Source organism: Ptiloglossa arizonensis, chromosome 10 (assembly GCF_051014685.1).
Source record: "Ptiloglossa arizonensis isolate GNS036 chromosome 10, iyPtiAriz1_principal, whole genome shotgun sequence".
NCBI lineage: Eukaryota > Metazoa > Arthropoda > Insecta > Hymenoptera > Colletidae > Ptiloglossa > Ptiloglossa arizonensis.
The window spans coordinates 4,012,116-4,035,121 of NC_135057.1; the positions used below are offsets into that span (position 1 = coordinate 4,012,116).

The 23,006-nt window shown below is 35.4% G+C and overlaps 1 protein-coding gene across 1 annotated transcript in view; it reads right to left on the bottom strand.

Moving 5' to 3' along the window:
- Nha1 (Na[+]/H[+] hydrogen antiporter 1) overlaps positions 1 to 23,006 on the bottom strand; it is a 167,842-nt gene that overhangs the window by 68,421 nt on the left and 76,415 nt on the right. The window contains exon 4 of the mRNA XM_076321307.1: positions 16,380 to 16,580. Coding sequence (XP_076177422.1) covers positions 16,380 to 16,580 — 201 coding nt within the window. The remainder of the gene's footprint in view (positions 1 to 16,379; positions 16,581 to 23,006) is intronic.

Here is a 23,006-nt window from a genome sequence, read left to right on the forward strand (position 1 = left end):
GAAGTTCCATTAGAGTGGACTATTCTGTAACAAATAATCTCTCTTCTTCGTGTCCTCAATCAAGATAATACTGCATTATCGTATGTACGTTAGTATTTTATCAAAATTATTCAGAATCCAAACGATTGCTTCTTTTAACTTAATAGCAGATAATAACTGCCGTGTTAATTAACGATACACTCTCGGTTTGGCTTTTTTATCGAAATAACTTCTGAAAGAAATGCATAGCGAAAAAGGTAGCTAACTCGAATGCAAAAATATTCTGAAATACTGCATTCGTTGTTTGCATTCTTTAAAAGATTTCCCCGTGTTCCGTTTCAAGATATCCATGAAATAGGTTTGTCGTTAGTGTTTCGTACCATTGACTGCGAAAATAAACGTTGTGCCAGGTGAACATTTTTTTAAGCGATGATTTACGAACTATTGGACAAAAGTTGCGAATGTTGAAACTTTTTCGTAGTTCGAGATACTCGAAACTGTTTCTGAATAAGGTTTACGAATGATATCGTGGATTTTTTTCCATCTTTGATGCAGAGGGCGCAGTTATCCCTGTTGATTTACAACCGATTGGAAACTCTTCTCAACTCGGCCATCGCTTCTGCAAAAGCTACGGGCACTGCAAAACTTTTTCCAATTCGAATTTGTAACAGGTCATCAAACGACAACATGCCGCGTGTATTTCAGACAAATACTGGCAACTGTTTTAAGTAATGTTTTCAAATCTGCGCTGCGTTGCAGAATCGATGCATATAATGTTTTAAAAGATGCGAATAAACAGAATTTAACGATTTTGGTTTCAGTTAAAATCCAATGAACGCAATAAGCTATAAATGACCGTATTTAATGCATAATACACAATCGGAATTGGTCAGAGAAGCATTAATGGATCTCGTCTAGCACCCATTAATACTGATTATGCGGATTGATACTATTATTGCTTACTTTTGTACACAATTTAAATAAAAGTACTATTGAAACGAAAACTCGTGTATTCGAATTATTTTGTTCAGAGTATAAGAAATTAGAAATGTATATTTGTATAAAATACATAATTTTGTTTTACCTTTTGCTGTGTTCAAAGTTTGCACAAATTTTAATGAATTTTTGTCATTACCCTGTTCGATGCAAGGAAAATATATCATTAATGTTACAGATAGATTCTTCCTATTTACGGTGGTAATTTGTTGTAACTATTGAAGAGAAAAATGTAAAATTCTGGAAAAAGATCGAAAACAACCGGCGATGCTTCAGTGGTGACTAATTAGGCTGGGAAAATTTAAACTACAAAGTTCGTTAAAAAAAATAAAATAATTTTTGCATCAACCTGAACGTGTTTACAATGAGGTGATTAATTACTCCTTAATTACCAACCTTGTTAACTGGTATTTTTTATTGATTACAATTTCTAGACGCCTGTTTCAAATCTGTTGCACACAATGGGGAGTAAAAAAATGGTTGAACTGCGTTTTATTTATTATTTCCTCATTAATGACTATTAAACGACTTCTTCGATATACCATATATTTACCAACTAAACCCAATGAACGTACATTATGAGAAATTAATATAATATATCTTCTCTTCTTTAGAGAGTTTACAGCAATGGTATTACTAGCATGTGCAGGATTGCAATTTCTTATAAACAACAGTGCTCACAGCTTGAGCAGAGCCCGAAATTGTATTTCCTGCGAACGTTTCGATATTCCAAAACAAGTTTCCGAAACAAATCATGCAACACCCAATACCTACGAGATTGCGAGTCTCCAGCCATTGTTCAGCGTCCGCCCATGAAGACGCATGGTTTAAATCAAGGACATATTCAACCACTGATTCAACCACAGGTAAACGTTTCGAAGTAAAATAACATCGAACTATCTACCATCAAAGGATCCTCAAAATGCACTAGCGCTACTACATATACTTCGATTATTCCACAAATACTTATACAAGTAATTTGTAATTAAAATATGCGAAATGTATATTTATAGCAATAAACAATACAAATTCAGTGTATTTTAAGTGTTTTTTCATTACACACTTCTCTTTATTTCCTTTCCATCACTTCTTTAAATTATATAATTAAGTAAGTAACAATAAATATAAAAGTAAGGTTTCTTTGGATATTTTTCCAATCTCTCGAAAACTTTGATTCGTGAAATTTCTTGGAAATGACGTCACAATTCCAAGAATTCGCGAAATAGTTCCACTTTCTCCGTTATCATGTTCTTCGGACACGATGCTTCAAAATTGGCCAAATATTCCTGGCAAATGTTTGAAAATTTTAATTCGCAAAATTTCTTGGAAAGAACGTCACAATTTCAGAAATCCGTGATGATTTGAAAGGTACGAAGGAAGGGGGAAATGCGAGGAAATAATGAAGATTGATTTTGTTCAATTTCGAGCAACCTTATTTTGATTAAAACTCGTTATTTTATAAACAAGTGATCTGGAATTTGCGAAAGGGTGAACACAATTGTTGGAGTGTGTAATAATAATAATAATGACATTTAACAGTAAGTGATAATAGTTTTAGAAGTCACGGTAACATTAAGTGTAGTTGCAGTTGCAGATGCAGATGCAGTTGCAGTAGTAGTAATAATAACAGATACAACTAGCCCCAAGGTTCTGCATAGGACACCACAAGCATGTCTTCCGCACGTAGTTGGTCTGTTGCGGTTAAGTTTGTTGATATGCCTGTGTTGTCGATTATATCAATAAATTGTAGGCCAGAAAAATATGTACAATGCACATGACCATCTTTTTGAATAATTTCTTCCTTCTGCTAATGCAATTTATCGATGAAGTAACTCTGTTTGGTTTCTGTTTAATTACTTGTCTAATCCAATATCTGTACAACTAAGTTCAATAATAGTATTTGTATCGTGACAGCAAGGAGTAATAAGAGAGAACTTGAGAACAGATATTTATTTAAAATTTTGATAATGACGAAAATAATTACGAAGGTCCAGTACTAGTACAAAGGCAGTAGAAAGAAGGATAATAAAAGCTAAAAATTTGGAGATATATAAACATTTGTGAAATGAACGTGCATAATATACCTTGAACGAAATTTATTAATAAAGAAAAATGTTTGTCAATCGTTTATAATAACCGTATTTAAAAATTTGGTACCATGTATGCTATTTTTCGAGGTAACGTGAGTCCTATAAACACTACAAAATTCAGATTCGACACTTTGGACTTCGACAACTACTTTAAATCAAGATACGCCGTTCGACTTCTTTGTAACTTTGTCTGTTTTTATTTCAGGTACTTTCTGTCCTCCATATTGATTTTTTTATTTGCATTTCCCTTTCCACGATCTACTTTACATGCGCTTCCACTTTTTCCATACTTCTTTCTTTAGAACTTCTACAAATTCTGAATAACCATTTGTAGATTAATCGTATCAAACTTTTCCTCCGTGACTCTGATATTCTTCTATCTATCGAGAACATTTAATTTTTAGTTCATTAGCAAGGATTAGACTATGTATCGAAGTGTTGAGGAGAATTGTGCCGAATAACATTCAGATTCGGTGATCAAAGTGTTTGAGGTAAAGGTTTTTTCATCAGTAGTCAGGGTTTTATATTGCATAAATTAATGACTAATTATTATCGTGGAAATGCAATTTATGATCGGGAAGACAGATTTATTTTAAATAAATCGTGAACATTATTCAAATGCATATTTTATCTTCGATTTTGGAGAATGATTGATCTATATGTGTATATAGATCCTCTACGTTCGTTTAAAATGTGAATTATTTAAAAATCATTTCGTTTCCGTTAAAACGAAAAATGAAATTTGTACATTCTGTGCAAAAACCATATTCCTTTTTCATTGATTACGTAACATTAATTCGACATATGAAAAGTATTACATTCTATTCAAATAGTTCTATTCTACATAAAATACTATGCTATCCTATTCTGTTCTATACAAAAATAGGCTCACTACCCTATTCTACTTTACACAATATAGTCTTCTATCATATTCTGTTCTGTAAAAGTGTAAAATTCTATGGAAAATAATCTACCCTGTTTTATTCTACACAGAATAGTTTACTACCCTATTCAATTCTATAGAAAATAATCTACCCTATTTCATTCCACATAAAATAGTATCTCACCCCGTCTCATTATATTGAAAATAGTCTTTAAGCCTATCCCATTCTATACAAAATACCTTCACTCCCCTATTCTAATCCATACAAAATAGTTCGCTGCTCTATCTTTTGATCCGCGTCGATCAATAAGAAGCATATAAAAATATACATTGAACGCGTCAACGAGCCAATCCTCCGTAGAAAAATTAGAATGCAAGCCCGATCGAGTTATCCACATCGGGTAAACGCCGAGGAGATCCCGCTCCGGAGAAACTTTTTCCTAATAGAGTCCACGAAACGAGCACATCGACGCGAAACGTTGTTACATCCGCGCTGAAAGGGGCAAGATCACCTAGCTGATATTCCCTCTGGCTCGTTGATCGACCCACTGGCCCGCTTTTTACGTTTCTTTTCCCCCGAGTCCTCTCGTTTTTCACCCTTCTCCACCTTGGCTCTCGGACTCGCGGCAGACGAACCACTTCGCCGGAACCGGAAGGGAATTTCGACGATTGTTGGGGAAATCGATTTCTTCTCCGCCTCTCCCGTGGCCATTCACCCGCCGACTATCACCATGGAAAAGTTTGTCACGGTTTGTCCACCCGGGGTGTAGTCCGCCCTCTCTGTTTGGTCGTCATTGTCGCGTTGGTTTTTCCTAATTGGTATCATTCCACCGATTATTGGCAGAAACTTTTTACCCACGATAAATGCAACGGTGGTCTGGATCGTGTTTCGGTATCGTCGATGTATCTGAGTTCGATAATCGAATACTTACACGTCAAACTACAGTGTGTTTACTACGTAAAGGGGTTACTACTCTTTGTTTTGTACAAACTTCTAAATAACACTCTTGAATCTTTTCTTTCCTCTTACGTGTTATTTATTCGGTTAACAACATTTGTAGACTGTTGTTATATCGGTCAAGTAACTGCATTTTTCATCGCAATTCTCCATATTGTAGTATCGGATTTTCCGCGTCCGCTTAGGCCTGCTTCGAGCGTAGGCCTAAACAAGATAACGCGCGCGGTCGGACTTGAGTTGAACTAAACATTTGGCGCCGATCGGTCCGCTAGCCTTCCTGGAAGGCACGAGTATCCTTTACAGGGGGTCTTGCGCGACGACCGAGCGTGAGAATGCATGGGAATGAAAGGAAATACATGTGGTTCGGAGAAAGTGAAGGGTGTTTGGGAAAGACGAACGATTAGGATGGCCGAACGTGACAGAATGTCTCAAGTGAGAGAGACTGAGGATTGGAATGAAAGAGGATGAATGGGAATGACTATATAGAGCGCGAGAAGAACGTTAAGGGACACAGTATGACACACACACAGTATGAGATAGTATGACAAAGTACGACGACGAGAGTATGTCCAAAGTGTGTGTCGCGGACAGTATGACTGAAAAGATAAGACGAGACAATTGAAAGACGTACCAAGCGAAACTAACCACCGACACTGCATCTAACACTATTATCACTGTAATTTATAATAAATATACATATATCCATAAACCACGCACGAGTACAACAGTTATTTGGGGGCTCGTACGGGGATCGATCGCCCAAAGATCTCTTCTCAAGTGATTCGAAGAGAGAAAAACAACAATATTTTATTCCGCTTGTCCGTTTCGCGTTTAATGTCATCCGTTCCCGCAACGAGACCAAGAAAACAAACGGGACCCGAGCGAATTGCGACAAATTGCAGACGATAATTATCAAGGAAACAACGCAGCGACCTCTGCCTCCTACGTACCATCCCCAAATTGATAATTCAGCCTCGGCGCAGGGGCTAAGACAGATAACGTACAATTTGCGTCAACTCGCTGAGAAAAGCGAACGCGCGGGCCATGGATGTAAATCACGTTGAAACACGATGCGAATAATAAATTCTGTCAGCGATGGTGGCTGCTTCCCGGTGGTTCGGCCAGTATCTTGCGGTGTGCGCGGCTGGTCTGCAGGGAACTGCCAAGATGGAAGACGCTACCTTCCGATGAAAAACGGTTCCGTCGAGCCGCGCCTGGGAACCGTTGCAAGGGTTTTTTCGTTGCCGAGGGCAGCGATCGTTCGATCGATCTACCGCCGCGATAATACACGTCAGCGATTCCACCCTCTCGGAAACCACCGTCCAGGTAGTTGTTCGCCCGCCAATCGCTCCTCTCGCACAGTAGACGAGACCGTGATCAGTTTTTATCGTTTCGGGAGTCGATCGAGACCGGGTTACTTTGAATATCTCGGTTTGTTTCGCATTCACTAAATCAATCGGGGGATTTCGTCTACGGAAGAGTTTTCAGGGATTCGGCATTATTGACGCGCCAGGAGTTGCACGTTGTTCTGTAAGCTAAAAAGTGACAGGGAAAAAGGGAATCGTCCACTCGCATCGGTTGCAAAACGAAAGATTGACGCAAAGACAATGAAACGTGTCGCTTTGGGAACAGACAATACGTACAGAGTTTATACAGTAGGAAGAAATAGGGTTCGATGTGCTTGTGATGTGAATTTTAACGGAACAGTATTGTTCATCTTACGCAGATACATTGTCGCTATTGGTTGGGCAAGTATAGAAGACGAGGAAAACGACGAAAACGAAACACAACAAAAGGTACAGGTTCTCTTATAGCGTAAATGTTCTCTTCATTTGTTGCACTAAATTGATCTAGTCAACACACGTTGAACGGTTAGTATTTATTATTTTCGTAATTCAGGAATCTTGGTTTTAGATTGTAAGTGTTTATTTTCGAACGTAATCTTACAATGATGGTCAATTTTTAAGCGAGGTAAGTTTAGTACTTGAAATCGATATAAAATATTAATATTAATCTCGTTAAATAGAGAAATATTTCTACTTTCAAACTGCGTTTCTTATTTAAATTCAATTCGATGTATTGTCTCAGGTATAGGAAATATAATGAATATAAGGTGTAATATGGGCCATAATAAAGGGGTAATTTCAGCCAGCTTTTAACGTTGGGTTTTTCCTGGTTTAGATGCTAACAGAAATACATATAAGCAAATTATAAAATTCATTTGTCCGTTATTTAGTCCGTGAACGTAACTGGTAAAGGGAAAATGTCTGTGCGTAAGGCAGCACTATTGTTTGGAATATCCTATTCTGTGTTTCAAAAAAGAATTTAAAAAACTCGATGAGAACACGAAGAACATTCAGGATGATTATACTTGTGATTCGTATAATAGTTGAGCTCGTTAAAACGAAGTATAACACAATCTTTAATTAATTTAACAGTTCTTTTTACCTCCTTTACCAAGAAAAATCATGGTGGCTAGTGGGGCAATTCCAGCCAATGTTGGTGTTAGCGATTCAATTTTCTTAGAACATAAATTCCTGCTTTCTCGGCCATATTAATATAAACTAAACATTAAAGTTATCGTTTAACATAAAAAGAACTAATAAATGTGTAACTTGTTCAAATTTTATAGCATTTTTTGCTTATGTATTGTATATTGTCGGAATTACTCGACTTCCTTTTAAAACGGTAGGTTGAATTCTTAAATATGATATAAAAACAAGAGGTTTCATCGAAAAAGTTGTATTAATGAAAAAGTATGACGTTTACAGTGGCAGCCTGTGTGGAAGTGTCGACGTATAGGGTCAAACCGCGTTTTTCTCGAAATCATGTTTTTTGGGCCAGTGTCCTGGATAACTCGAATACCGTTAATCCGATTTTTATGAAATTTGGCAATGATACTCTTGACCACTACCGTATGACGTACGACTTTTGTTTGTTCGCAATTAGTTTCCAAAATATAACGAAAATACGGCTGGTAAAAATAGCCAGTTTAATTTCAGATGTACAATTTGTTCGAACTTTCAAAATTTCTTATATCAGACGATGGGGAATACTTTTAATTTTCAAATATTGATAGAGCTATGATCAAGAACGTCAACATAACACATCCGGTTACCTATTGCAGATGAGAACAACGCCATTTTGTTTCTCCGCGTCCAATGTAAACGTAACAAATATTTTTTAATAGCTTATCGTATGCCTCGTTCGTAGAAATAAAAGTCATTCTAATCAGAATTATAGTATTGTTATAAAAAATTGGTGAACAGACCTTGTAACAAGAATTTCTCGTATACATATACTAGGTTGTTGAATAAGTTTTGTCGTTTTTTTCATTGTGAAGAAATACTATGACACTTCAACTTTGAACAATTGTAAATATACGAACGAGTCGACAAATCTACATGAAACTCCACACATGTTCGTCAAACAGTAGTACCACCTTTAGAAAAATAAAACGACGAACCTAATAGCTCGATTTCTTATCGAACGACAAAACTTATTCAACAACCTATTATATACATGGACTTCTTACGAGTTTGCGCAGCTAAGTTTCACAGGTGATCTTCACAGCTAGCACACAATGCTATTTTTGACATCAAGACCAATTAAGGCTTACCTCGATACCGGATAAAAATAGACCCTCGATTGTACGCGACTCTCTTTGCTCGAAAATGTTCTGAGAGATAGAGGTTTCATATAAAAGGATCTAAGTGGACAGCATACGCTTCTGACACTCTCAACGATTCTTCTTTGTGAAATTCTAATGTCCCCGTCAGAGTCTTTCGAGACTCATATTTTCATCATTTTTCTTTTTAATTCAACGTACTTTCGGAGATAAATCCATTCATTGATGAAAATAGGTCACCTCCGTGTATGTGGTCCGCGTGTGGTTGTGAGCCCGAAGTGCTTGTATGAGCGTGGAAGGTTCGCACGATTGTTTCTAAATGGCGAGCTTCGGGCAATGTATCAGTGCTTAAGATTGATTGAACACGAGGAATGCGTTTGGCGTTTTTGGCGACCCCTCTGTTTTTCGCGCGAATTAAAAAGTTCGACAGGGCGAGCGAGTGGACTGATAGAGATGTTTGAGAATATAACACGGGAGTGTTGAACGAGTACCGATATGATTGCCAGTTTAGTGAGAAATATATACATGTGTACGTAATACTTCAACCGAGCTACCTATTCAATCGGAAAAAAACATGAGGGAGATGTTACATTGCCTTCGATTGACTGTACGGTATGAAAAAGGAATATCTGTGTACAATTGTAAAATGTAGATACATTTTTAAAATAATAACCCTTCCTTTGCTAAGAATTAGAATTGGAATATTAATTTTAAAACTTAATTACAATCGACACATACAAGGATTAATTGTAATTGCATTGGATTTAGATCGAAAATTTTGTTTCCTGTTATGTTTACATTATATAGTATTAAAATTGAACTTTCTTTATTTTTTTTTTTTTTTTGATAGGAGACTCGTTGTGAAATAGAACTAAAAAATTGAATTACAGGTTTTATTAGGTGCCATTTGAATTTAATTGAAAGGATGGAAGTCTGTTAATTCCGAGCAATTATTTGGAAACAACTGGTGAGCGGTATGATTTGAAATTTAATTTTTGAATGTCTTTAATGATATTTAAGTTGCACTGCATTTACGTCCTTCTTAGGTACGAATTATAAAGATTTTTCTTGACAAAATGGCCCGAATAAATCTTCCACGATTCTTGTAAACGGGCACTGCTTATTCACTTTAAAGTTTTGTTGTGTCAAGTTGCCCCACAGGATGACTCTTAAGCTTCATCAAGATTATAGAAAATATATGTGCTTCCTGAAATAAGAAACTTCAGGACGCGGAAACTCCAAAAAACCTTATATCTTCCTCCAAGCGCGACTTCCTTTTTATTTAAAGTAGCACTGCTATCTTTTAGTAGAATTTTCATTAAAGTGGAATCTTTCCCTTGACGTCTCTTTTTCGGAGATAATAAAAAACCCCTCGTCTAAACAACAACTTTGACCTCTGGTACTAAATTACATTCCCAGAAGAAACAAAAAGAAGAAATTGCACATGTCCTCGGAAATAAGATTATATATTTCACGATAACCTGAATAATTTTCGCAGATTTTTTACGAGAGTATTTTAGTCTAGAGAATTAACAAAATCTACTCGCGGACTATTATGCTTTCTTAAAATTTAAGGTCTTGAGAATACCTTGCTAAACTATTAACCATGTTGGCAAACAGCCACGCCCGAGTTCACCGAGGCAACCTAATCACCGAGTAAACAAATGAAATCATGCTTGGTGATTAAACTAGCGAGTATAAAGTAAAAGGAGGAATGAAATATTTACAGTAGATTTTCAGACGAAATTTGTACAATTGTCAAAGATATAGAAATTTGAAGATTTAGTAGCTATTGAGTTAATATATAATTCTTTCCTTAATTGTTATACATTAAATGGGAGAGCAACGTACAAATAATAATCTTCAATTTATTTTACGATTTATTCGTTTTAAAAATAATATAATTTCGATAACGATATTTGATAGATTATACTTGTATTTATAGTTATATTTGAAAACTAATCCATCAAGTGTCTAATTATATTTGATAAGCAATCTGTACTTTTAGTTACATTTGATAAACGATCTATATTTTTAGTTATACTTGATAACTGATCTACCAGTATAAGTAAAAACCAATGTGTGGCATTTCGTAAAACATTCGTTGGGACCCAATCCTGGGTACACGTTTGCATATCTCAGAGTAGAAAACTGTTTCTTATCGCACCGTGGAAAATGATAAGGAACAAGCTAAGTCAGTGGAGTGTCTAACAAGCACACTTGGAGTAAAACGCTTGATATCGCCGGTACCTGACAGGCACACTTGGAGTAGAACGATATCAACGGTGTCTGGCAGGCACACTTGGAACGGCAAGGGTTAAAATAATTTAATACCGTTTACTAAAAATGAACCGTTCTGTCCCGAGAAATGAACAATCGCGAGCGAAGGGGTTGATACGATTCACAATTTGGTCACGGAGATCTTCCACCGGAAAGATATCACCCTTCTCGAAATTGTCGCGCGCAGTCCTCCCGCGTCTTTGCAACATTTCGTGATTCTCTGTCTCGAGGATAAATATCAGGACGGTTTCAATCGCTTCAATTACCATTCTTACACGTTGCGCCAGCCGGCACCGCTTTTCTCCCGAAACGAATCGTGGAGTTAAAAGAGCACAATAAAGCAGTGGCGCAATTTTCGTCGAGTGCCATTCCGAACGTTCCCCTTCTACCTCAAGAAGAAAAGAAGAAACGACGGTGCTCGCGTTTCTACGTAACCAGCTTGTAACGGACAATTGCCCCTCGTATTGTATCAAAACCGTTTGGTTGGGTTGTTTCGAAGGTGGCTGCCGGTGTTAAAGAACGAAACCGTGGCGGCTGTGTGCCAAAGCGTTGTCTTTTATTGCGCTGGGATCGGGTCGAGCGTTATGGTAACGTGAATCATGCGAATGGTCGAGCATTCGGTAAATGACGAATGAAAACGCAACGATACCGCGGTCGTTTGTATGTTGTTAGCGAATTTTTAAGAAGAAAGTGTCACGGAACGCTCGAGATACTGTTCGTGCCGTTTCCTCCATCTTGGGATTTTGCGCGGACGCCAGAAGTTGTAAAAAAAACAACGTTACTCGAGAAAGTTAACTCGTTATTGATATAGTGTTTCGGTTTACGATGCAAGGGGAACGGGGCCTGGATGATATTGCACTCCAGCTGGGGATTAATTTTTAATTGTCCGTTATACCGAGAGCGCTATTTTACAGATGTCTGATCGTACACCGACTGCTACTACTAGAACGATAGAGAGACTTCATTGATGCGATATAATTTCTTTGGTTTGCGTTTTAATCGTTTTATTTCGTTTATTTTGTGGACATCCATTCGAGACTATCCGTTTAGATCATACTCCGTATTCAATAGTTTGTAACATTCAGTAATAAAATGGAAAAGAAAATTTGAATTGCTTTTCGAACATTTTACAATTGTAACTTTCGTCTTTACTATAGAATACTTCTAAGTATATTTTAAATGGATATTTCGAATTAATATCAATATTGTATTGCTCTGGAAAGCTGAAATAAAATTATTATAACGTAGAAATTATTGTTAAAATTACTTTATTAAATTCTAATTCTTTGTTGGTATTGTACACTCGAGCTGGGAGTAATTTAGATTCTGCTGATATTTTTGTTTTATTTAATTGTCTTGATCATTTTTAGTACAAAATTTAATTATACCACTCTATCGCTGTACCTCAAATCGTAGATCTCAACGAACTATTTCAAAAATCTCCTCATTTGGGCATAACTGATTGAATATTTCTAACACGAATGGTGCTAAAGAAGAAAAGATTCTTATAACGTTTCTATTTAAAATGAATATTTATAACCATATGATTCTTCTTAACGCTCAGAATTAATTAGTATTCAAACGTTACGCCCGCGAAAAACTTGACGATATATTCTTAGCTATAAATATTCATGATAGGAAAATATGATACGAGACATGTGTGCTCCTTTCATCAACATATAGAAGCTCACGTTAACCATTGGTAGATATAAGGACCTCAAATTTTAATCCGTATTCCAAATTTATTATAGGATTAGTTACAATTCAAATAATCTTTGAATTTTCTAATAATACAAAAAAATTGTCAGAAAAGACATTCTTTGGATTAAAGGGACAAGTATTACAATCGACCGATCGTGTTTTCTGTACAATTGATGTTTCTTTAAACGGGATTATATATTTAACGGTACACAGGGTTGTAAATGATATTGATATTACAGTGTTGTAAATAATATGATCTTTAAATAATTTTGATCATATAAATTTCTAGTCACCGAATATAATATTCTGAATAAAATTGTCACTGTTCTCATGTTCTTGTCTGTACTCGCAACGCTCTAAGAGCGTCTTGGAGAGCAAAGTTAGTACTTAGATATTGCACTGGGTCAACTTCAAGCATCAGACCTATTTGAACTCTTGTGACAGGGCTCTGAACTTTGAACTACATGAATTATTAAAGTAAACTGGTTGAACTCTCAAACGATTAGAACTGAACTCATCGCACTTCTGAACTTTTGAAATAATTGAATCTTTAAACTTAAATAAATGCACTTTTAAACTTTGCAAACAAATTCTAATTTTGTGAAGCTAATGACAGTTTCTGAAAATTTAATGCCAAAAATCAAACGTACGTATAAAGAATTATATTAAAATGCTAGTTAGGTTTTCAAAAATAAAAGAAGTATAAGTAAATATATGAAAATTGTGACTATTGAAATTAAACCATTAATTAAACCGAGAAATTGTTTTTAATTTTGGGGTTTGGAGTAATGGAGGAGAACTTAAATTATTAACTGTTTACTACGAATCTGAATGATGAATTTATATGTTAATTGTTGTTCAGAGCATAGGGAAGGAATAGATATAAACAGGAACGTTAAGCGTAACATTTAATACGAAAAGTGAAGTTCGATCATTAACAAATATGGTCTAATCGTTTCGAATAAAATACATTTTATAGTTGAGTTTTAACATTACCGTAAACAAATTTTATTTTATTTTTTGAAAATTATATACAAATGACTTTGTCAATGGCTATTCAAATGGCTCATTGTATTCGTCTGCAGATCATGAATAATGATTTTCCTAAACTTCGACACTTGTCACATGATAATTTACATTGGAAATTAGGAACAAATAACACGTCCAATTTTCGTTGTTCAAAAGAAAAGAATAATGGAAATGGTTATATTTCTTTTTGTCAATTTATTACCGCAGCAGTTCGAACAAGAATCATTAATTAAGCAAGAACATAATATATAGGAAAATGAAAGAAATTGCTTCCTGAGTATTTTCCCACTTGTAGTTATCGCTAAAATCGGTTAAGCACTATTGGCGCGTTATAAATGAATCCTAGACCATGGAATACCACGCTGTCGGTTTACGGTACGTCAATCATTATTGAAAACAAGGCAATAAAACGATAAAAGTCCCGGTGCTCGTCAGAGACATAGAAAATTCGTAACGATGGAACAGCTCGTCTAGGTTTACTCCCTTGCTTAATTAATCGATTCGTGAGTGAATATTCCTTGCAGTTATTTAAAAAAAAGAAAAAATGCCTTTCAATACCATGTAGATGTTCCTAAAAAATGACGCCTTTCGATATCTTGTAAATATTCTTAAAAAAAAAACGTCCTCCATCGCATTGCAAAAATTCTTAAGAAAAAAAGGCTTCAGGTTTATGTCGTAAATTCGATCTTATGACGTATTTAGACACAAATGCTCTCAATCTGCGAATTATTCTCTACCGTTGAATCGAAACAGAGTTCCCGATCGAGTATAAGCAAACAATACCTTGCATACTAAATTGTATTCACCGAGCATGAATCCTTCAAAGTCAGCCCCATTATTTGGTTATCGTCGAGCAGATATTTGTCAGAAGAGTTTCTTCTTCGTGGATGAATCAGAAACGATGAAAGTCACATGGCCCGTTAAGCACGTTTAACACAGCAACGAACAACGCCAAATGCATTAAAAGACCTATTAGACTGGTCGGGGGTGACGAGACACTTTCGAGGATTTGGCAGCGAGCCTCTTTACTATAATCGGACTACAGAATCGATATTTAGTCGACGTGACCCAAAGGACGCATCAGCAATCGAGGGATTGGTTAAATCTTGTGTATACATAGGGTATTTATAAAATAGTGTTTAAACTATTTGAACAAAATTTGTGTTTGAACAAAATTTAAATGCATTTTTATACAATAAAATTAAGGAAAAAGTTCTAATACAAATGGGTCAACGAACTTTTTAGTATTGAGTTGCTGATTTAAATCAAAGTAGTAATTTACTGCACTATTGGACAAGTAATGGTAAAAAGTGTTCAAAATTGTTATTTATTTATCGATTTGATGTTTTCACTGCACAAAGTGCGAGGTAAGTATTCGTTTACTGTGAGAAACGGAATATTTATGTAGAAATGAAGCGTGCGAAGAAAATGAGATGCTCTTTTTGAATCTAACTTCGCGACATAGTGTTTATCGATGACCGTTTTACACGTTTGAAAATATTCAGCGTATTTCTGATCGTGTTGTGTGCGTGTTAAATATGTATTCGTGATCTTTTAGCACTTTTCAGTGGTCCAGAATACACTATTGATTTAAATCAGGTGATCGAAGCGGCTGTGAAACTAGTTCACCACGACCTACCTCGACATTTCTTATCTGATACAAAACATACTCCTCTATGTTAACGTATAAGCGTGGTGAAACCTGAATCGGTTATATTTGTGAATTGTGCGAATATAAAGAGTTCTACTAGCAATTTTGTTACTTTTGTATCGGACCTGGTATGTGCTCACTTTTCTACGATCTAAATTATACAATATGCAACAGTATACCGACTTTTTTACGATTTAAATTATACAATATATAACAGAATAAATATAGAGTGAATCTGTTATTCAATATATGTTATTGTTTACCAATATTGGGAAATACTGTTTTGATAAAAATATATATGGTAGTTAATGAAATTCAACGAACAAAAGCATTTTATTTTTATCGCGTAATATTGCATTGTGCCTAATAAAAAGAAAAAATTTAGTACTTAAAAAGAAATGATCTTGAAGTAACCTTCGCTCTCGAAATATGCATTACTTTTCTTAATTTCTGTGTTTGTAAAACGATTGCAATCTGGATTAGAATAGAATGCTAAAGAAATATACACGGTGACATTTCTTAAACTATATTTTGAAAAATACAAGCCATGGAAAAGATTAAATATTCTTTTTCACTAGTCTCGTCGAATATTTCATATAAAACTGTTTTCTCTAAAATTAATAAATGACAATAATATTGTGAATACACAGTTCTTTCGAGCTTTATTTTTATCAGAACATATTTTCAACACTGTTCGTTAACTCGTAACTGGTAAGGTGAGGTCTGAGAGACTCAATAAATTTTATTATTATCAAAAATTCAATTTATTCAATTTTTTAATAAATTAATAAGAACAATTCACATCAGATTTTTTCTTAAAAATGTCTACAAATATTTAAACAAGCATACAAGAGTCGTACAGAACCCCATCGTACCGTATATATGACAAACTAACCACTATACTAGTTAAGAATTAAGAGAAGAAAGAATTGAAAGAAGGAACAAAAGTAATGAATAAATAACATATTTCGGGTAAAAATTATTATCGAATTACTCTATGTGAGTACGTTGAATGCAATTTCAGTTCGTAGATATCAGTGGTAATCGAAAATTTCACGTTCGTGCAAAACTTCTCTTGCGAGTAGATTTCGCAGTCCCCGAATGTGGTTCGAATCTTACAGGAATCGTAGTCGTAAGATTGCTTCACCGTTTGGAAGGAAGTTACTAAAAACGAGACTACTTACGTCGCCCTTTTCTGGAACGTATTTGGCCAGCCAACCCCACAGAACACCGAAGCCAAGGCCTCCAACAATGGCGATAGGACCCTGGAGGATTTGGTACCACAGCGCTTCATGGGAAAACATGATGCTCTTCACGATACCGTGGATCGCCACCGATGCTGCATCATCGATTCCAGAAATAGCAATGATTAAAGTTGGAATTCCCTGCAAAAGTAGATCATACTCGTTGAATTAATCGATCAACTATTTCACTAGTAATAAACGAAAAGTAAGTACTATTGTATTGTATGGCACTATTTCTCTTCGTGTAATTTTGTGTAAAAAATTGATAGCTTAGTACGAAAAATAAATTCGTACTCCAAAATTTGGTAGCTTTCTTTGGAACTTCTTACAACGTCATTAAGAACCAATCCAATGCAAAAAAGAAATTAAGTTTATTTTGTAAATCGTGTTTCCAAGATTTTTTCTTATTTTTAAATCTCTTTTATCATAATCGATGTCTCATTTATCACATGTGATAAAAATGTAAAAAAAGAAACATCCTTCGCATAATTTCTAAGAAGCTACATCACCCATTTCGTTACGTTTATAATTGTCAAATTTTTTGTAGCGTTTCATCAATATATTATATTTATAACAAATTCATTCCTTTATTCAAATGAATAACGATGGGATTTTATTTATAAAATTGATAAAAGAAGCAAAATATTTATCGAATGTTTTGCTACGCATTCGACCCAAGATCTACGTGTTACGAATTTTTTAAATACTATTCGATGAATAAAATTAATGTATTATTAAACGATATTAAATAGATCTCTAGAAAAATCACACGAGTTTGCCAACTCTTTTTCCATATTTATTTCTGTGGGTATAAATTCGTTTAAATTAAACGAATTTATAATATATTAGCAAATATAGCAAATATAATATATTAGAAAATTAGTAATTGAATTCTATACTAAGAGTTGTCCTTTGTCTGATGGGTTCGTTGGGAAAGCAAACTTCGAGAAACACCGGTCTACGCTAAAACAAAGTGTCTCCGTTCTATCAATTCGCAGCAAAAGGAAGTGAACGCGACGATGATTGAATTTATTCCAACAAATTCCACCTACTTTCGATGAAAAACATTCTCATCGACGTTATTAAGCACCAGGGCAGTATTGACTCGCGTCGGTGTGGATGATAATTGACGAGAAAAATTGAGGTACCAGTTTGAAAGAAGTTTCGAGCCCTCAGAAACTCGAAGGGAAACAATAGCACGTAGTCGAACTGAAATTGGATCCGAAATGGGTCCGTTAGGGAAGCAAAATTACCGGAAAGAGTTATTAAGCGTTCACAGCGAGCAATCTTCCTCCTGAATTCGATCGCCGCGAAGACCTCGATGCGAATCGATGACTTCCGCGTTTTCCAACGTTCTCTCGTCTCCTCTTTCCATTGCAGCTAACCTCCTCTCTCTCTCTCTCTCTCTCTCTCCCTCTCTCTCTCGACTTTTCTTATTTCCCTTAGACGGCTACAACATCCGCGAGTCGCGAGAACTTCGTTATCGAGCGCAATCAGATTTCTTCGTGGCAACTTCAAAACCATTAAGGAACTTGAGTTGGAACCGTCCGAGGCCAGTGAAAATAATCTGACCGGATGGAGGACAGAGAAATCGGTCGACAGGGTAAGACAGGCGAGGGAGAATTATAAGGGGCAGGATCTAACGAGAGCAGTCGACGACTGAGAGGAACCCGGTTCGAAAAGCTATCGTGTCCCGATAGCTCGTGCGGGATTTAAGTTCACCGGCTATCATGATTCTCGAGCGTTCCGAATCAAACTGCGGCTGGAGAAAGAGGTCCCTGGGCAAACGTTCAGGGCTGGTCAGCGGTTACGCGCGACGCTCCGTTTTCTCGTACGTTTTCTGTATCGACGCGCATTCACTTTCCCCGGCCACTTTTCCGATTTAACTTTGCTACCATCGAACCGGGAATCGAAACGATTCTCAGAACTCCGTAGCTTTGCTTCCGCTTCGCGATAAGCGCGGAGAAAGCTTGCCCAAATTGAACACGACAAATGGAACGAATAGCGTCGTCCATTGCTTGTATTTATATCTTTACGATCAATTACTATTATTATAAACGTACCGTCTACGTGTAAAGGATCTTTGAAAATCAAGAACCGCGTTTATTTAAATGTCACGAAAGTTTACCGAGTTTCTTTTTACGTACGTTCACAAAGACATTTCGCGAAATAAGATCGTAAAAGTAGAGCCTTTTGTGTCACTCGTGTGTACTCTTTTATGAAATCGAAGAAAAGAAAATTTTATGCAATATCTGAATGCACGTACAAAGTATTATAGAATACTGATCTAATAATACGTGGAATCCGAGGGCGTGTAACTCGTTGTAATTGAAATAACGTTCGAACGATGTTGGAAAAATATATTAACGAGAAATTTTCATAAAAATCAATTATGAATACTTAATACTCGCTTTTTTTTTAATTTCAATATTTTTTACTAGCAACGATTCTATCCGGTAATCGAATTGAAATTAATTAATTGCTTTATTCGGTTTATTTTCAATGCACTTTATTTTCAGAACGGAGACACACAGGAACGTTTTATTCACGAAACTGTATTGAATCGTCGTTTGATCGTTGGTAATCTCAGTGTTTGAATTTGTTACAGCGATTACGACGAACAGTCGTTAATGTTACAAATGCGTTTCAACGTCAAAACGTAATTGCTCTCTCGGATAATTAAAGGAAATCGTAACCATTTCTGGTTTCAATTCGCCGTATTCAAAACAACATGTAAACAGGCAGTGCAACTTCTTGAAAGGTAATTCTTACCCTTTGAAGTGCGAATAACTTTAGTTTCTCCGTTTTCGTTCCACCTTTTTGGAAAGTGGGGGAGATGTAACATATAACGAAGCGAAATTATCAAAGGGGGTTGCAAGTTTTGTTTTAAAGTTGCAATTTCTAAGCACGAACATCGAGTAAAATTACAATATTTCAACGAAATTTTAGTACAGAAATTAGGAAACGTTTAAACGCGAATAGATCGCTGCTCTAACATTTTTAAAGGTGTCGTTAAAAGAAAGAAACACATTTGAAAAATACGGAAAGGATAAGGCGAATGGCTGCTAAATGAAATTGCACAGGTTTGAAGTACTAATTAAAATTGTTTACGCACGATAAGTATTCTTTCCAATTTTTATATTACGTTTCACATTAAGAATTGAACGGTTCGTTCGATTGTGTTACGATAATCACCAGTTCCCATTTGTGAGAAAAGAAAAGTGTCCTCGTTGCATCGTTCATTTAAGTGAAAATTATATTTGTTCGCGCACGATAAGAAGAAACGATAAAAGGTACAAAGAATGCTCAAAAACGCTTCGGTTCGTTCGTGTTGCGATAAACATCAGTTTTGAGAGAAGAAAAATATCCTCGCTAAGTTACTCTATCGAAACTGTTATCGTCCGCGGTGAAGTTTCCATGGGAGCTCAGGAGGAGGCGTAAGATGAATTTTGTTCCCGCGAACTCTTTCACGCGGTATTTCGGTCTATCCGCAACAACAGCAGTGTACTCGAGCGATACGTTTATTTACGAAAACAACGGGCAAACGGTGAACGAAGGGAGAGTTCGACGCATCTCCATCGAATTTTCAAACAGGAGAGTCATTTCGATTCGTCCCAACTTCGAAACAAATGGTGGATGAAAAAGTTTCTTTGATCTCGCGAATAATGCGAATTACCCGACACACTTCTGACAGAGCATTCAATTCCTTCGCTGGCGCGGCTTGTTCCACCCACCGGCCAAGAAATAAACAAAAAGCTCCGTCTAGATGTTTCATCTCATGAATATCACATTCACGGGAATGGCCTTTGCACTCTTCAAACAGCTTCCACTCCATTTTCTAAACTGAATTATTTAAGTTCTCCCGCTTTCTCTTGCGCGGACCCCCGCCTATTTTCGCTACTATTTTTGTCATTATCATTTTAAGCAGGTCTGCATCGCTGTATCGCGGAAAATATTCCAGACACTTGTATCCACGACTACGAAGATCTCCGGTTGAAAACACTTGTCAAATCCATGCAGATTCTCATTAATTTCTATATCGTTCGTTGGCATCGATTACACCGGGAGGAAGGTTCTTTAAAGGTGTCGAGTTCTAATTTAAAGATTCGTGCATCACAATGTAGACGCGATCTAGAAAAACGGTAGCTGCACGACTATTAATCGAACAACGACAAAGTGTGTGATTAAATGATTCTAAACATTTTGAAACTATTACTTATTTGAAGCTCGGTAAAGAATGGAATTGAAAATGCTCTTAGTTCGTATCAATAGCTTATAACTAACTATTTTAAAGCTTTCGCAATAAAAAAAATTTATATATGTCAATGTACATATTTCATCACGCTACATTTCTCATTTATAATTGCCTAAAGTCGTTTCTGTATATTTTTATTATTTTTTCCTCAATCGATTGATGTTTATTTCGAACAAATGCAAAAAACGGTATTGTTAAATATTCATATATATATTTTTTTATTGTAAAAGTTTTAAAATAGATGTAAGATTATATTATGAATACAACAATAATTTTTAAAAAACCAAAGTATCATTTTAAGAGCATTTCCAATTTCTTTCTTGACCGAACTTCAAATATGTAGTAGTTTCAAAGTGTTTATAATAATTTTATTGTCTACTGTAATTACTGAGGTATGTTTTTTGGAATTAAATACAATGTTAGTAAAAAATTCCGGTATATCTACGATTACTATACTCGGTTCAACGAGACGTATCAATGAAGAAACGTTCGTGTCAAATTTATGTGATAGAAAAAGGGAGATTCATATATCGTAGATAACATTACATGCGTAAATGTTAATAACAATCGTGTAGAGGAACAAAGAATCACTAGAATTATTCGCCTTTACAGATTTCGGAATAACTTGATTTTTATTTATCATGATAAATAGCAACTCTCATAGGACCGTATTTTAAACCATTATTAATAATGTCCTAGTATAAATAATGACTTAAAATATCATTTCGTTGAAATATTCTTTGTTTGCGAAGGAAATTTTCGTTGATATCCAACTGACATTCTCAAAACTACACGTATCGATTATCGATTCACAAGTGTTCATCACGATGATTTTTCTATCTAGAAAAGCGATTAATTAAATTTCGGCGCCTTTAAGTAAAAAATGAAATTTCTACGCGTATTGTGTAAATTATAAGAATTAAACAAATGTTAAATTAATGTACCAAATAGACAATTATTACTTTCCATGCTTTAAAACTTTACGAAACACTTTTTACTTCGATTCTCGATCAAAATCAATTTCTATAAGTTACTTAATCATTTGTTATGAATAAATAAGATGCACATTGTTCGATTAATATTGGGAACATGCATAAATGTTAGTAACAATCGTGGAAATCAACAAACATTCACCGAAATCGTTCGCTTTCGCAGATTTCGCAATATCTTGACGTTTATTTATCATAATTATTAACAATCGTCGTAGGACCTTTGATGAAATATTTATTAACAATGTCCTAGTATAAATAATGGCTTAAAATTTCATTTCGTTAAAATATTCTGTATTCGCAATGGAATTGTTGTCATTGATGTCCAACCGACATTGTCAAGGCTACACGTATCGATTATCGATTCACAAGTGTTTATCACGAAGATTTTTCTATCTAAAAAAGCGATTAATTGAATTTCGTCGGGTTCAAGTAAGAAATGCAACTTCTACGCGTATTGTGTAAATTATAAGAATTAAACAAATGTTAAATTAATGTACCAAATAGACAATTATTACTTTCCATGCTTTAAAACTTTACGAAACAATTTTTACTTCGAATTTCGATCAAAATCAATTTCTATAAGTTATTTAATCATTTGTAATGCATAAATAAGATGCACAATGTTCGATTAATATTGGGAACGTGCGTAAATGTTAATAACAATCGCGGAAATGAACAAGCATTCACCGAAACCGTTCGTCTTCGCAGATTTTGCTATATCTTGATGTTTATTTATCACAATTATTAACAACCGTCGTAGGACTATAGTTTAAACAATTATTAACAATGTCCTGGTATAAATAATGGTTGAAAAGCCATAAATTTGTTGAAATCTTCGGTTACATAGAACAAAGACGATCGGAGTGAGGGAAGTGACCTTCATGAGGGTATATAAGGAGCCGCCGGTTAACGAAAATTTCATTTCAGAGGGAGCCTCCGAGGTGGACGGATCTCTCGATTTTTCGATTTTAGGTATCTGGAAGGGGGGCCCCCACTCTTGGTAACCGGTACTGACTCCTGGTAGGGGGTGGTCAGTACTGGCGACCACTCACTTAATCCTTTTTATTTTTTTCATTTTTTTCGTTCTTCAATTTACTTTATTTGTTCTCCGATTTTAATTTGTACTTGTTTTTCCATGGTTATTTTTATCATTCCTATTTACTATCATGTCTTGACTTTACGTTACTCTTAGGTAGGAACAAGAGGACTTTCTCGTCGCATCCACCGTGGGATCTTTAGTTAACTTAGAATAAATTAGTTTTAAGGCCACCATGTACGAACATTTGTGATCTGCCGAGCAATTATCCAATCTTTAGCTTA